General features: G+C 35.7%; 1 protein-coding gene and 1 pseudogene across 1 annotated transcript in view; both read right to left on the bottom strand.

Annotated features, from left to right (window-relative positions):
• The window catches only part of LOC149052776 (uncharacterized), a 93,488-nt gene extending 82,188 nt beyond the window's left edge, over positions 1 to 11,300 (bottom strand). The window contains exons 1-4 of the mRNA XM_089205652.1: positions 11,231 to 11,300; positions 9,245 to 9,510; positions 8,974 to 9,091; positions 8,519 to 8,641 (exon numbers count right to left, since the gene is read on the bottom strand). Coding sequence (XP_089061778.1) covers positions 8,519 to 8,641; positions 8,974 to 9,091; positions 9,245 to 9,510; positions 11,231 to 11,300 — 577 coding nt within the window. The remainder of the gene's footprint in view (positions 1 to 8,518; positions 8,642 to 8,973; positions 9,092 to 9,244; positions 9,511 to 11,230) is intronic.
• LOC149052777 (uncharacterized) lies at positions 361 to 6,309 on the bottom strand (annotated as a pseudogene).
• Positions 11,301 to 14,182: the final 2,882 nt, after the last annotated feature.

The raw sequence follows: 14,182 nt of genomic DNA, 5'->3' as shown, positions 1-14,182 counted from the left end.
GGTTGCTGTGACCCTCTCTCTATACTCTGTATGTTATTGTGGCTTAAAAAGCAATAAACGACAGATTTCCATAAGTGTCATCGTTTAAATCGAGCACTTTCTGGCAGGCACCTAAAAATTGATGTAGGTTTCTTTGCCGACCGAGTAATATCTCGGCACCATAAGCACCATGGCGATGAGTGTCCACCAAGGCAATAGATTGACCTGCTAGTGCTAGGAAGAGAACGGTCTTTTCGTTGGCTATAAGCAACGCAGCATTACCCTGGGTGCCATCACATAGTGCTGATAATTGATACACTAGAGTTGTAAGCGCATGGTCATCACGAACTCGTACCGCCAAGGGTGAATGCACTGTCACACTCACACACTGCTCTGCAACAGTAGCAGCCTCTGAAGCCGACAGGAAACGCTGGGGTAGGCTTTGTCGACAGCAGTCATAAAGGCGGTCATTTCATGTTTTTCTACGATGACTTTCTTGATTCTTATTGGTGTGGCTAAATAGATGAATACAAACTAAGTGTCAGTGAAGAGGTATTTAGTTTACAACAAAAAATAAGGAGACAGCACATTAGTCAGTACGGCACAGCCACAAACACACAGTCTCGTAGGTGATTACAAATTTAAAAATTAAAGTGAACAAAAAACAGGGTAATTTTAGGATCTCAAAATTATGACTGGGGCAACATGTAGGGAGCGGCCGTTTACAATCTGCAACTGAGGACTGCGAAGTGAAACTAAACCAAAACACCAGAATGGAGGGAAGCACCGTCAGAGTAAAGTGGATTTCCCAAGACCACGACACAATGACACTAACCATGGCTCAAACCTGGACAGTTTCATTCAAAGTTCAACGTGCTAACAAATCTGCCTCCATTATCTCTTACTTAAACTTCAAGAGTATCACGTGTGAAATTATTGCATGTTAACTTATAGCAAACAAAACCAACGACAAGAACAAAAAAGAAAAATGGAAAAATACTTACCACGAATGACAGCTACCCGTACCAACAAAAACTCAAGAAAGAACACAACTTAAAAATGTACTAAAAATCACACAAGGTTACATGGTTTACCTGTCGTGTTGCCCCATGGAAAATTCCCCTTCATTACTTCAGGTACAGAAGCTTGCAAATGGGAAACTTCTTTTTTCGCTATCTCTTCATTGAACTTCTCTATTAACGAAGAAAGCTTTGTCTTGTTCGAAGAAATCTTTTTGCGGAGGTGTGCACGCTGTTTGGACGAGTCTGGATAAAAAAAGGGAAAGCCAGAATAACATGCAGCTACCTCAGGCATACTTTACTCAAAGACAGCGAACACCAAAGAATTGAATGTGACGATCAAACAAATGACAAAACACAGTTCAGTAAAGGTGATTTTCTCTGCAACAAGAAACAACAACAAAAAAAGCAAGGTGTATGTTTTATGTAACAACTACCTGCCAGTCTGCTCATTGAATGAGTGGTCTGTTCAATGGCAGAAACCAGCATTTCGATATCATCTTGTATCCGCTGCATATTACTACCATTTCCTTGCAAAGCTTCCACTTCTAAAGGGAAATACAACGTTGTACACGTAGTATTTAGAAATGCTAAATTAATAGTGGCTGATTTATTTATTTCTGTTTAGTACAACCATTGCTTTGCATAGGGACATGTGCCACATAGTATTGGTCAATGCTATTGATGCCAGAGACACAAGACTAAAAGTACATAGAGAGGATAGCAAGCAAGCATTTACTTTGTACCTAAAATATTATAATCTAAATTGATATGTTTTAAAGTGGATTTCTTATTTACCGTGTGCATTATTGAGAACAGTATTCTTCCAGTCATCTGACTTAAAGTCATCCAGGGATGCATTATACGTATTGAGGACATCATCGAATTCTCTAAGAGATTCTGCTTTCATCTTTACAGCCTACAGGAATTAAAGGATCAAAAACTATAGAAGTAAAAACAAAAGTAGGTTTTAAGTGAACCAGAAAGCATCCAGGATATCAGAGGCTGAAATGGACAACATGCATTTAAGATACTGTGTCTTCTTTTTTACCTCATAACATGAAAAAAGAGATCATTAAACCTAGCCATTTTACTTCTACAGAGCACAAGAAAGAACAAACAGATGCTCAAAAAAGGATGCAACAGAAATTTATACTTACACAAATACTAATGAGTATCATTGGTTAAAATAATTTTCACTGTTTAGTCTTGCTATTAATATCATATATACTGACGCGAGTGTATCGTCTTGAAAGACTCTGTACCATCCCATTTATTTTTCTCCGGTTCCACATGAGAGCATGCTCAGTAATTAACTCCTCACGATCTAAAAGACATGGATAAATTACATTTTAGTTGTATGTTAGTATCAACAGATGCTCATTTTGCTCTAAAAACTGATATCCTTTACAGTTTCTTCTAAAGACCAAGCAAGTTAAGTTTCCATCTTGAGATTTTTCACACCATGTGATATTGTTTCTTTCATAATGAATCATCATATATAAGTTTATATTGACAAAGGAACAATTATCTGGGCAAATCAAATATCAGTCAATCAGATTTTTATAAATTAATGCATGCTTGTTTATATTCTATGCTTTTTTAAATTTATACTTGTATTTTTAAATTTATTTCTTGTATTTTTAATTTTTATCTTGTATTTTTAAATTATCAAGATATCTCGTATTTTTAAATTACTATATTTTTTGTCCAGGGGCCCCTCTGGATATCAGCCTTGTTGCTGAATGGGCCAGCCTGGCAAAATAAAGTTTACCTTTACCTTACGTTTTACCTTCTGTATTGATAAGAAACATCAACACTTACTAACAAACAAAATTGCAGTCGAGCAATAAACCTGCAGTGTACCTGGCGTGTCCAATTGTGTTCCTTAGCATGCATCACAGAGAGAGCTGGTTTCATTCCAGAACCTTCAACACCACCAGCCTTTTTAGCCCACTTCCAGTATTTACAAACAATATCCTCCCAGAAATATGTGACTCCAGCTGGTATCATTTTCTTGACATGGATATAGTTGGCATAACCATATAGTTCCCCCTGGTACATGTTTACGGCCCATTGTGCCAAGCCATGCCAACAGCCTGCAATCTCAAGGCCTGTCTCATCCAGTTTGGCTGTCTTTCTGCCTTTGTTGGAAGCAGCCCGCCAGTGGGATTCACCACACATATTGTCTTTTTCCTAGTTGCAATATATAAAAATAATGAAAATGTAATTGTCTCCAAATGTTGGAATTGGATACCTGTAATTGGACACCTATGCTATTCTTGTTAATTATGGCTCTCTCTCAGTTTGTAAAGTTTCACTACTGTTTTTAAAACTACCGTAACATACAACTGATGCTTTCACTCAAAGGAAGTTCTCAAAAACTTCTTAACCTCTAAATTTGTTATGGACACGATTAATAAGTAATTGGAGCAACTAGAGTACAATTCAGAGTGTAACCTTGCTTGTTATTTTAAATCAGACTCTTGCTGCATGGTCATCTGATTTTGAAATTACTTACCCAATTAATTCCTGAATTGTACTGCACTCGGTCCAATTACTATTACTTATAGTATGACTGAGAAAAAAATGCACACAAACCTTAGATTTGGACTGTTTTGCATAAACCTTCTTCATGTGACTGTCAACATCCCCCTTGTTGGCAATGAAAACATCTTCATAATACTATTGCCTTCTTTGTCTGTAGAAAAAGAACTAAATAAAATTATTATAGGAAAAAATATACCATTTTAACAAAAAACAGCAATTCTTATCTTCCATAACACTTATTTTTGTGAGACCTGAACTGCGGAAAGAGTGTCTAATCATATCTTATTAAGTTTAGGTGTACGGGACAAAGAAGTGGTTATTAGACCTTTCACACATCACAATGACATGGACCGAAGCAAAACAAAAGTAATGTTACAATCAGCATTCACATGTCAACATGAAGCTCAACTGAAAATTAACATTGCAACATTCAATATGTTTATCAAGCTTTAATGAAATAGAGCATACCCTCCAGATGAACAGTAACGGTACAACTTCATGTTTCCATTGACATGGCAGGAGTGCTGAAAGATAGAACATGTCGGGCATTTCATCCAGTTGTGACCTTGGAAATGATCTCCTTCAAACTGGCAGAACTTCCATTCTTTAAATGATCTACTAAAGGTGGAATGATTGATGGTTGGTGCCTGCAAAAAATATTTATAATAACAGACATTATTTAAATGATGTCTACTTATGTAGAGCAGTAGTGTGAAATAAGAGAAATAATAATAACACATCATAGTGAGGGCAGGTGCAAATGTAAATATTTATGTAACATCACATTAAGTGAAATGTCTTCAACCTAAAAAAGCCCATCACCCTTTTATTCTTAGCTCAACATGTGAATAAACCATAATGGCAGCTCTTAGTTGCCTCACATTTATTTACATCTGCAACACAAGATATTGAAATTTTTAAAGAGAAACAAGGTGTTGACAAATCTTAAGAATTAAAGGGTTGGGGATGGCCTGGCAAGAGGTGAAGGTGAAGGTAAAGACAGCAATGAACTCAGCTGAGCAGGTAGCCAGCATGATCCAACCAGTTATTTTAACATCACGTAGGTGATTCTGTCCTGAATTTGAAGACTACATATTCCTACAAGTTTAAAACCTAATTAAACCTCTCAATGACTATTTTGGCCAATTTTAACAAAGCATTTATATCAAATAATTTAATAAAGTGCAACTAATGTAACCTTTAAAATGCATTGTATTGCATTGTGTAGTTCCAGAAAATATTCATACTCCCCCCCCCCCCCTTTATCATCTATATATTTACCTTTTTCATTAACTATTATTAAGAACCCAGGAGATGGAAGTTGTTTTATGAATCCAGTCTCTTTACAACTTGAACAATGATCTGGAATATTAGGGACTGGAAAGGACTTAGCTGATGAGAGAAAAGAAACAAAATTACAATCAAAAAGGTCTGTCATTTGCAATGTTGTAACACAAAGTAAAACTAAGACATAATCCATGCAAATGTACATCTCACCACATTACTGTGCATAAACTTTTATTTATCAAAGCTCCATCAACTACATTTACAATCAACATATATATACCTATTATTTGTGTGCAATCTTCTTCATCAACTCCTACAGTTGGAGGGATGGCATGAAAGTACCCATTCACATATGCGTCCCTGTCATGAAAAGGCAAACAGTTGTGCACTTTTTCATCACATGATGAGCACATAAACTGAATTGGGCACTCAATACACTGTATACAGACTTTCCCTTCCAAGCAAATGCTGCAACGATCTGGGGATGGAAGGCCCTCACAGGTAAGGACAGCCTCTATTAATTGCTTCCTGGCACTGTCCCAGCTGGAAGTCAAACTAGTCATCCGTGTCTCCCAATTTCTTGAGGTACTTGGAAAAGTGGCAAGGACCTCTTCACATCTTGCTATAGCAGTTTCAAGGTCATCTTCTATTAAACAAAAAATAATTTTTAGCTACTAGAGTTAATGAGTTTTAGAGTTTATGAAGCAAAATTACTTGCAAAATTAATTGCCATTTATTTCCATGTACTAAATCATTTTGGAAAAAATGGGCCAATTGATTATACCAACTTTATTTCTAACAATCATAATACTAGAACAGTACACTAACTATAACAATCTAGCATTGCACATGGGGAGAGGATTAACTAAGTAATTTTAAATAAGAATTTCAAAAAGGAATTACAACACATGGCAAGATCATGTATTTTCAACTATTAGCTTAAACTCTGTTTAATATGATTGATAAAATGCCAGACAAATTCTGTAGGTGTTTGGATTAAAAACAACTTTGCGATGTACAAAACTTACCCTCGACACTAGATGTTGATGGCATCTCGTGTCCTACATCATCTACTTCTCCCAATAAACTCTAATCGATATCTTGTTTGGGTAAAATAACAATGGTAGCGTTAGTCATTACTCTCCAAAGAGTAAGTTTCAATATTTTGGAATAGAATACGTTAAAAAATGGTTTAAAAAACTCTAACTTGACAAAGACAAAGGGGTTTATAAGATAAATAACCACATTTTTTACCATCATTTGAGCTGGTGCATGGAACATGCTTATCTTGAAAACGTGGCTTGTATGGGTAGTGACTTTTACGTCTCCCCGTCAAAGGATCCCTGAAAAAATTGAAGTGAGATTTCCTCTTAGGCTTCTTCATCTTCCGCAGAAGATCGTGGCATTCATCTAATGCCTCCTGAAGCGAATCCTTGGAATCCTTTGCTCCCTTTTTGCGCGAATTCGCCGCCATTTTGTTTCAAACCTGTTCTTCTTTATAGTCTGCGTTCCACTTGGCCAGCAGCTTATTTGGCAAATTATATTATCGATTATGGTTAATTCAAGACGTTTTGACAATTACCTCTATGCGTTAATTCTAGGGGGATACTGTGTTGTTTTCTTTATAAGAAAGCTTAAGGAAAAAAAATCATCATACAAACTGCGGCGTTTTAGAAGGATTTCCCGCCCTAAGAAAATTCCTAATAGCACGCGCTTAATATGACGATAATTTTTGACATGTGTTTGATATCACCAATCAGCTGTGTCAGGTTAATAAATGGATGGCAAAGCGTTGACTGTTCTCAATCAAGGGTCGCTTGTCAAGATTTAATCGGGTTATGGCTGCTTAAAGCAAAAATCGTATTTGTAACAGACAACGTCGTTCAAAATTTCCCAGAGGCGGAAGTACAGAAGAAGGTAAATCTTGTTTATTAATAACTTATCTGTTATCTGTTTCTCAATTCACTATCTGGAGGATAGTGTTTCCTAATAGCTGATCAAATCGCGTGTCTGACAACAAATAACCAATCAAAGCTTCAGCTTTGAAATATTGTAAATTGGACAGGAAATACCGAAAGCGTTTGAAATATACGACACCACGAAAGTTGAAAATGAATTTCACTGTCATTTATCGGTTTTTTAAATTGACGAAACCTTGCCCGATTTAACAGCCCTTAAAACGTGATTGAGAACTAAGGAATTCGAACTGCTCATCGTGCCTTGTAAATTTTTGCTGGTTGGTACAGTTTTGCTCGAGCCTTTTCCAGCGACTGACAAAATCTTTTCCTACCGTTTAAGGTACTCTTAGTATTGAATTAAGTGTTGTTGGATTTCTACGTACAAAAGTCTTCGATTCAGACTTCATACTTTGCTCGTAGCTTCGTCGGCTAGATTAAAATTTGCTTACGTTTCCCTTATTCTCTTTGCCCGCTTCCTAATTTTGGGAAAATATTCTTCCATTAATTACTATTGAAATAAACAAAAAAACTGAATCTTGTGATTCCTCAGTATTTCACTGGGCATCCTGTACTGCGCATAAAAATCACGTAATCGGGCGAACAAGCGCGCTTGAATTCCGAGAACACGGTGTTGTTTTTCAATAAATGGACCAAGCAAAGAGTTACGATGCTCTTCAGCTCTTGAGCATGGTGACCTCTATTTTTCATTGCATAATCTTGGTGTACAAATTTTATCCCCTTTATATTGGATGAATTAAAAAAAATAATCGAAGGCAAAAATAGATATAGCTAAAAGCATGCACAAAGCCCGTTATTTGATGATGAAAATTATGACTTGGAAAACAACGACTAGACGAACGTTTCGAGTCGACGTCGATTAAAATTACGTGAATTTTTTCACAAATTATTTACCAAAATCTTCCCCGGCCTACGCTCGAGACTTTGTACCTGTCAATTTTTTTAAAATTTTTTACTTTAAAAACTATTCTTCCAGCTATCAAAAAATGTACCGTGAAATGAGGCGCGTGAAAATGTATTAGTAGAGGTCGTAGAGGCAGAAGTGGGGTAAGTTTGGCCCGTCATTTCTCTCAAACAAGCAGGGTGACCTTTCTTTTTAATTTTACTTTTAGAAACAGACATTGGCAAGGAAAATTTAAGGAAAGACTGAAAAAATTGTCGGATAACTTTTTTTTCTGAGGAATCACCTTAATAGGTCCGAATGGGAAATCTTAACCGCGGTCAACATCGATTTTAACCAATCAAATTATTCTGTTTGATTGCTTTCAATCCTTTCGAGACATGACCTCATAATGATTCTATTTATAAGAAAAATTATGCATCATCAAGAAAAAATAATGGGATGATTGTTTTCTCTCCTGGAGGACAAAAACGATGCACATCAAGTCTACAAATATGATACAAAAAAAATAAAAAATCAAATCTATATTTTGAACATTGAGTGCGATAGTTGTCGTTAGAGAGTTGTTGGTGGCTATTTACTATAGATCTGAAGCTGATCAACGAAAATGTTCAGCATTTTGTCCTTGCTTTCAAGTGGGATCAAGGATTTTTATTTTGTACCTTTGGTCAAAAATATTAAGGCAAGGGTAACTACTTTATTAAAACAAACAAATCAGTCGACTAAGAAGGAACGTACAAATTAAACAAACAAACAAACAGACGAAAGCAAACTAACATTTCTCAAAGTCATAGCGAGGCAATTACCTGTGCAGCTCCGTCCATCTCCGTCAAATCCAAATAAACAGGTGCACACAAAGGATCCATTTGTGTTTTGACAAGTAGCGTTCAGGTGACAATCGTGAGTATTTTTTTGGCATTCATCAATATCTAAAAAAATGGGAAAGAAAAGAAAAATTCTACAACGGAAGTGGTTCCACGAGTTGGATAACACATTCATTTTTAACTTTTATAAGATGAAAAAGCATTACGTAATCATTGTGATAAATGAATTGTTAATTTAAACTAAACCAAAACTTCCACTGCAGCGGAATCTCTCTCTGGCCAACATTCCAAACTGTAGTTGGATATCAGCCGTTAGAGATCGGCCTTAGTAGCATTCCGTTGCAATACGCACTCGAAGGCCAAACGTGATATATAAATATGGCGGTTTAAATACTCCAGGATATATTGTGTTCTTATTGGTCTGTTCTGTAATTAACCTTTTTCGCAATGTTCTCCTTCGAATCCAGGAGAGCACGAGCATCGATATCCCTTGATTGTGAAACCGGATTGACAAGTTGCATTATTTTGACAAAGTGGGCTTTTACCGCACGCGTTCTGAAAAGAAAAAAGAAAAAAATAATAAAGAAGGAAGATCGATGTATTGAATAATTGATACATGAATGAACGAACTTAAGTTTTGTTAAACGTCGGTTGTTTTCCACGATTCATCGCCGAGTTGCTGAATTTGAATTATACCTTATATTTTACCTTTGAGCCTCGATAATAAAAATCAGCATCAATTATCAGGTCAGTATCATTTTCAAGATGAGTGGCGTTATTCAGTTCACAGATATAAGCGATTCCTCCTTTCTCTGGCTCTTTTTTGAAGTTAGCACTGACGCAGTTGTCGTTTATGTAGCAGAAAAGTTCACAGTGGTCCAAGTCTTTGACGTGTTCAGTTTCGACTACATGGTTTACCAAACGTCTTTCAGCAAAGAAGAAGTAATCTGGAAACACCATTGTGCGATCTCGCTCTGAAATAAAGCAATCAAAATATAGTTAGAAAACAATTTTTTTCTTTTCAGACAGAAATAAACTCACGATTCGAGTTATTAAGCGTGCAAAATAACACGCTTGGTGAGCAAAGAACTGTGATCTCAGTTAAACTACGAAAAAAAGGAAAAAAATTGATGCTACCTTCATTTGTTGACTTTTGTCTTTCTTTGAACATAAGTATCTAGGACAATTTTCCAAGTTTCAATTCCGCGATCAGAGATTTCCTCATGATTTGAGCGGAGACTTCTATTTCGATAAAGTAGGTTAACACATAAAATGCTTGCGTAAAAGACAAATTTGAATAAGGTTTATAATTGCTTTTTGATCACGCTGTGCCCGCTCTTATATCACAATTTCGGAATATTTTGTATAATAAGGCACTAGATAATTACACCCCGCCCCCTTCTCCACTGAGAAAAACTTTCAAAACAAAAGAGAAACGAAAACCAAAAATTGGTTGCAGCGACCATCACTTTTCTTTTGTGAAGACACAAGGCTTTTAGAGAGAGGGTTCGGTCTCTCTATTTTCCGCAGCAATATTATTTTAGGGGAGATAGGACAAAATCCGTAAAGAATACGATCCGTCAATCTTTTACTGTTGCTGTAATTTATCATAATTTTGAATATTTTGTGTAATAGGGCACAAGGTTATTAACCCCAGCCCTCCCTCCCTCCCAAAGTTTAAAACAAAAGTAAAACAAAAACAAAAATTAGCAGCAGCGACCATCACTTGTGAAGAAAAGATGTTTATAGAGCATTTCGTGTCTTCTTGTTTCCCCTGAACGATATTATTTTAGCGGAGATAGAACAAAAGCCGTTTAAAAAAGCTATCCGCAAATTTTTCTCAAGTTCCTTCTCTAATTCATGATCGATAAGTCATGAAAAAAAATCATTTTTCTTTATAAACCTTTTCACTTTCTTCATCACACAGGTCCTTGAAATTCAGAGTTTCTTACTCGAGTTTAAACGATCGCCTTTGGTTATTTAGATCGATTATCACAGAAGAGGAAATTTATGCTAATTTTCATTAAGACGGGCTATCGTTGTCAGGCATCACGCAGGAGATTCATATACGGGTTCAAGATGTTTCTATCGATAAATTCAGTATACATTGGGAAATTTGACTTTTTCCTGTAAAATAGTAAATTTAAATGAAGAAAGTCAAACACTATATTTCTCAAACAAAAAATATCGAAAGTACCAACAATTTAACGGTAGTCATGCCACCTGTTTTTGAGGTGAGTGCCTTTAAACTAATCCTTAAATATATTTTTGCTGACCTGAACTTTCTCTGAGACTTGCACAATATTCGATTTTAGCTTTTGATAGATAAGCTATGTTCATGGACGAATATACAACAAAACATTGTAGGCATTCTTTAACATATGTCAGCACTGTTCTCTTGTAAACGAAGTAATTTGTATTTGCCAAAGTTTTTTGTCGTTTTGCATCTCATATCCAATTTTCTGAATAAAGAAAAGATAAAACATTTTTGTTAAATACCTTTTAATTTTTCAAAAACGAGTTCCAATCTTGGGTGGATGTTCAATGTCGGTTTTTGACTTAGTCTTTGCTAATTGTTGTAACGTAACTTAAAGTCTTTTTGTATCAGCAAAAGAGAATAAAGGAGATATATAAATAAGGTTGTACTCATAAGTGAATCGAAGGATAAAAAATGATTCGCCGTCTGCGACTCACCTTTTCCAAAAGTGAAGTTAGTCAATAATGTATTCCAGGCTATGAATATGAAAAATGAAATAAATTCCATGCCTTCTTCAAGGTAACGGTTTTCTGTTTCTATCACGCGCGTATGGCACAAGTTTTAAGTTGATCGCCAGCTCCCAGCAGTGGATTAAGCTTCCCAAATCGACCTGTCGTTATGAACGAAACCGTATTATGAAAATAAATTTTAAAAAAAGGCCTGTAGCTGTCGGTTCTATGTTGACATTAATGCAAATGACGCAATTGGGTGTTATCCGCTTCGCTCGATGGACAGAATTAGATCTCCTAGGAATATCTTTAAATGTTAACATACGTATCAGACAGTGAAATTAGTCCCCAGAACAACGTTGTAAAAATTTCGATCAATTTTTCGAAGGTCTAATTGACAGCGAAAAACCCCAGGAAAAGCAGGTACTGAGACGTTAATTTCTTTTAAACTTTTTGATAAAAAGAACTTTCAAAATTTAAAAGATCAAGCATATTTTTCAGCATATTTATTTAGCACATTTTTCATTCATTCCCACTAAAAGATAAATACCCTGCAAAATTTAATTGTATTTTTAATATTTGACGTATAGCAACTGTGGTAACAATAGACATTTAATTAACAGAGAAGTCATGTTCCCGTTTCAAGCTCGCCTTAATTTTTCAGTTTTTGGAGTTAAAATACGCAGACACATTATTCTCAACAAACTTCGCTCCCTAAATCAACCGAAACAGGTGATAATCAACCCTAATACGAAGCTTTTTAGCGTGCGGATATCTCCCTCCATTAGATGTTCTTAAACTGCCCATAGAAGAACAAATGTACAAGGATTAAAAATCTCCATTCAGAAATTTCGGTTCTAGATGTGAAGTGATGACGACTCGACCTCGACAAGAACTTCAGAAGAGATGATATATTCTTACTAAGCGAGAAAAAAAGTTTTGCACATGTTTGTGGTTTTGAAAGTTAGTTCTCTAATTAAGAAAGAACTTTCATCAAACTGTTGCGCGATTTTACTTTGAAAACTTGCTCTGGCCTTGAGGAAGTCTTTGAGAAAATACTGACGATTCGTGTTGGAATTTACGGTGAATATTTACACACATTTATTTGATATGCCAAATACTTAAAAGCTGTTGCTAAATATTTTTTTAGCATGACGGTTTTTAATGAGTCATCGACAGTGTAGTTCAAATAAAATAATGGCGCTGCAAATATAACTTTCTTTCTTTCGTTATACACACTGTCTTGAAATTTGCTTACGTCCTTTTCGCATTGCTAATAGTTCATTGAATTGTCCTCTGTCTGTAATAATGATTCGAAATTATTTCAAAAGTTCCTATTCTTGTAAAATCGTTCGATCTTCTTCCCAGGGCTTCGTCACTACAAGTTAGACAGGAAGCACAACGTTCTCCGTCCCGGTATGATAAAATCATCCCGACAATTTGTGCACGATGAAACATTTAGCCAGCTTCACGCATTCTGTGGGAGTTTTAAAACATTTTTTTTAGGCGCACTTTCACCAGAATTAACAATTAATTTCTCCCCTATTACTTTACATAGTAAATGTTTTGTTCAAGATGACAGACAAGGCAGATAACAGAAGCTTTTTATGTCTTTTTATGAGCCACAAAATGACGTCTTTAATAAATTATCTCATATATTTTTCCAGCTTGCCTAATTCTTCGGTGGAATTTGCTCGAATTTTCAAGTTACACTCATAATTGTTTAAGTTCTTATTAGATGTGATATGCCACGGAAAAATAGCTCAATAATTTCGAACTTCAATTTAATTAAAGAAATAAAACGTTGGAAAAATTGTGTGATCCACATTTCTAGTCCTCAAGTCTCTATTGTTTAAATTTGCAATTGAATTAGTCTCGATGCACGAATGGTTCAATTTCTGAAATTGAAAACTGTCAAACAATCTTTAGAACTTATGCACGTAGGAACATTTTTCATTTGTTTTGTATCTGAGGCGAAGAACTGTACATAAATTCAAGAAAAAGTTCCAGTAAAGAATAGTGAAATTGTTTCAAAGACAGCTCTCAGGACATGGGTTTTGCCTAAGTTAAGAGGCTTGCATTTTTCAGCGAATTTATTCAGCGTCGCTCTTAAGGCCCTGTTTACTATTCGAGTTGTTATCAGATAGTTGTCTTTTGACTGTCGACTGGTCTCATTCGCGTTTTCAACGATATAGAGAATACTTTATTTAGGCAGGCGATAAATTAAATCGTGCTATTTTTTGCAATTACGACTAGACCAAACTGTTCGACTGAAGTTCATGTAGACTTATTTTCCATCGATTACGATTCATCTTTCGTTAAATGTGATTCACTGGCGCCTTGAAACGAAGTAAGTAGGTGAATATGGAACTAGCAATCAAGGAGATGCATTTGATAGAAATACAGAATGTTGTGGTTAAACTTGCAAGATTTACTTTATGAAGCATCGTGTGTTATAGTCTTCATCCTGAACTTTTCATCTTACACTTAACGAAGGGTAAATTATGATTTTCTTGGTTTTTGCTTAAGCATTCATGAAATAATCAGTTCGGGAAGTTAAACGCTGACTACCATGCAATACTGCTTCCGTTGAAGGAAAACAACTCAAGGTCACTCAGAAACTGGCATTACATCGTCGTTTTATAATCGATAACAGAATCCTTGGAATCTTTTAGCCATCACGAGAACATTACAGCATTTAGGTTTTCAAAATCATATAGGAACATTAAGCAGCAGGCTCGTATAACTTCAAGGTGGTAAGACATCCAATAAATTTTATTCGTATCTTGAATTATGCGTTGCCTCTATTTCATTTTCTACGGTCTTCTTAAGGACAGGATTCTATAAGGAAACGGTTGCTAAATCCTTTTTTTCCTTATAACTCTACTTTTGGTAGAAAAAGAGAAATTGCAGGTTCCGCGTAACTTAACGAGCCCACCG

The sequence above is a fragment of the Pocillopora damicornis genome, chromosome 1, assembly GCF_964200805.1.
Source record: "Pocillopora damicornis chromosome 1, jaPocDami1.2, whole genome shotgun sequence".
NCBI lineage: Eukaryota > Metazoa > Cnidaria > Anthozoa > Scleractinia > Pocilloporidae > Pocillopora > Pocillopora damicornis.
The sequence above is the reverse complement of the archived record's forward strand: the minus strand, read 5'-3'. Positions and strand labels throughout refer to the sequence as shown.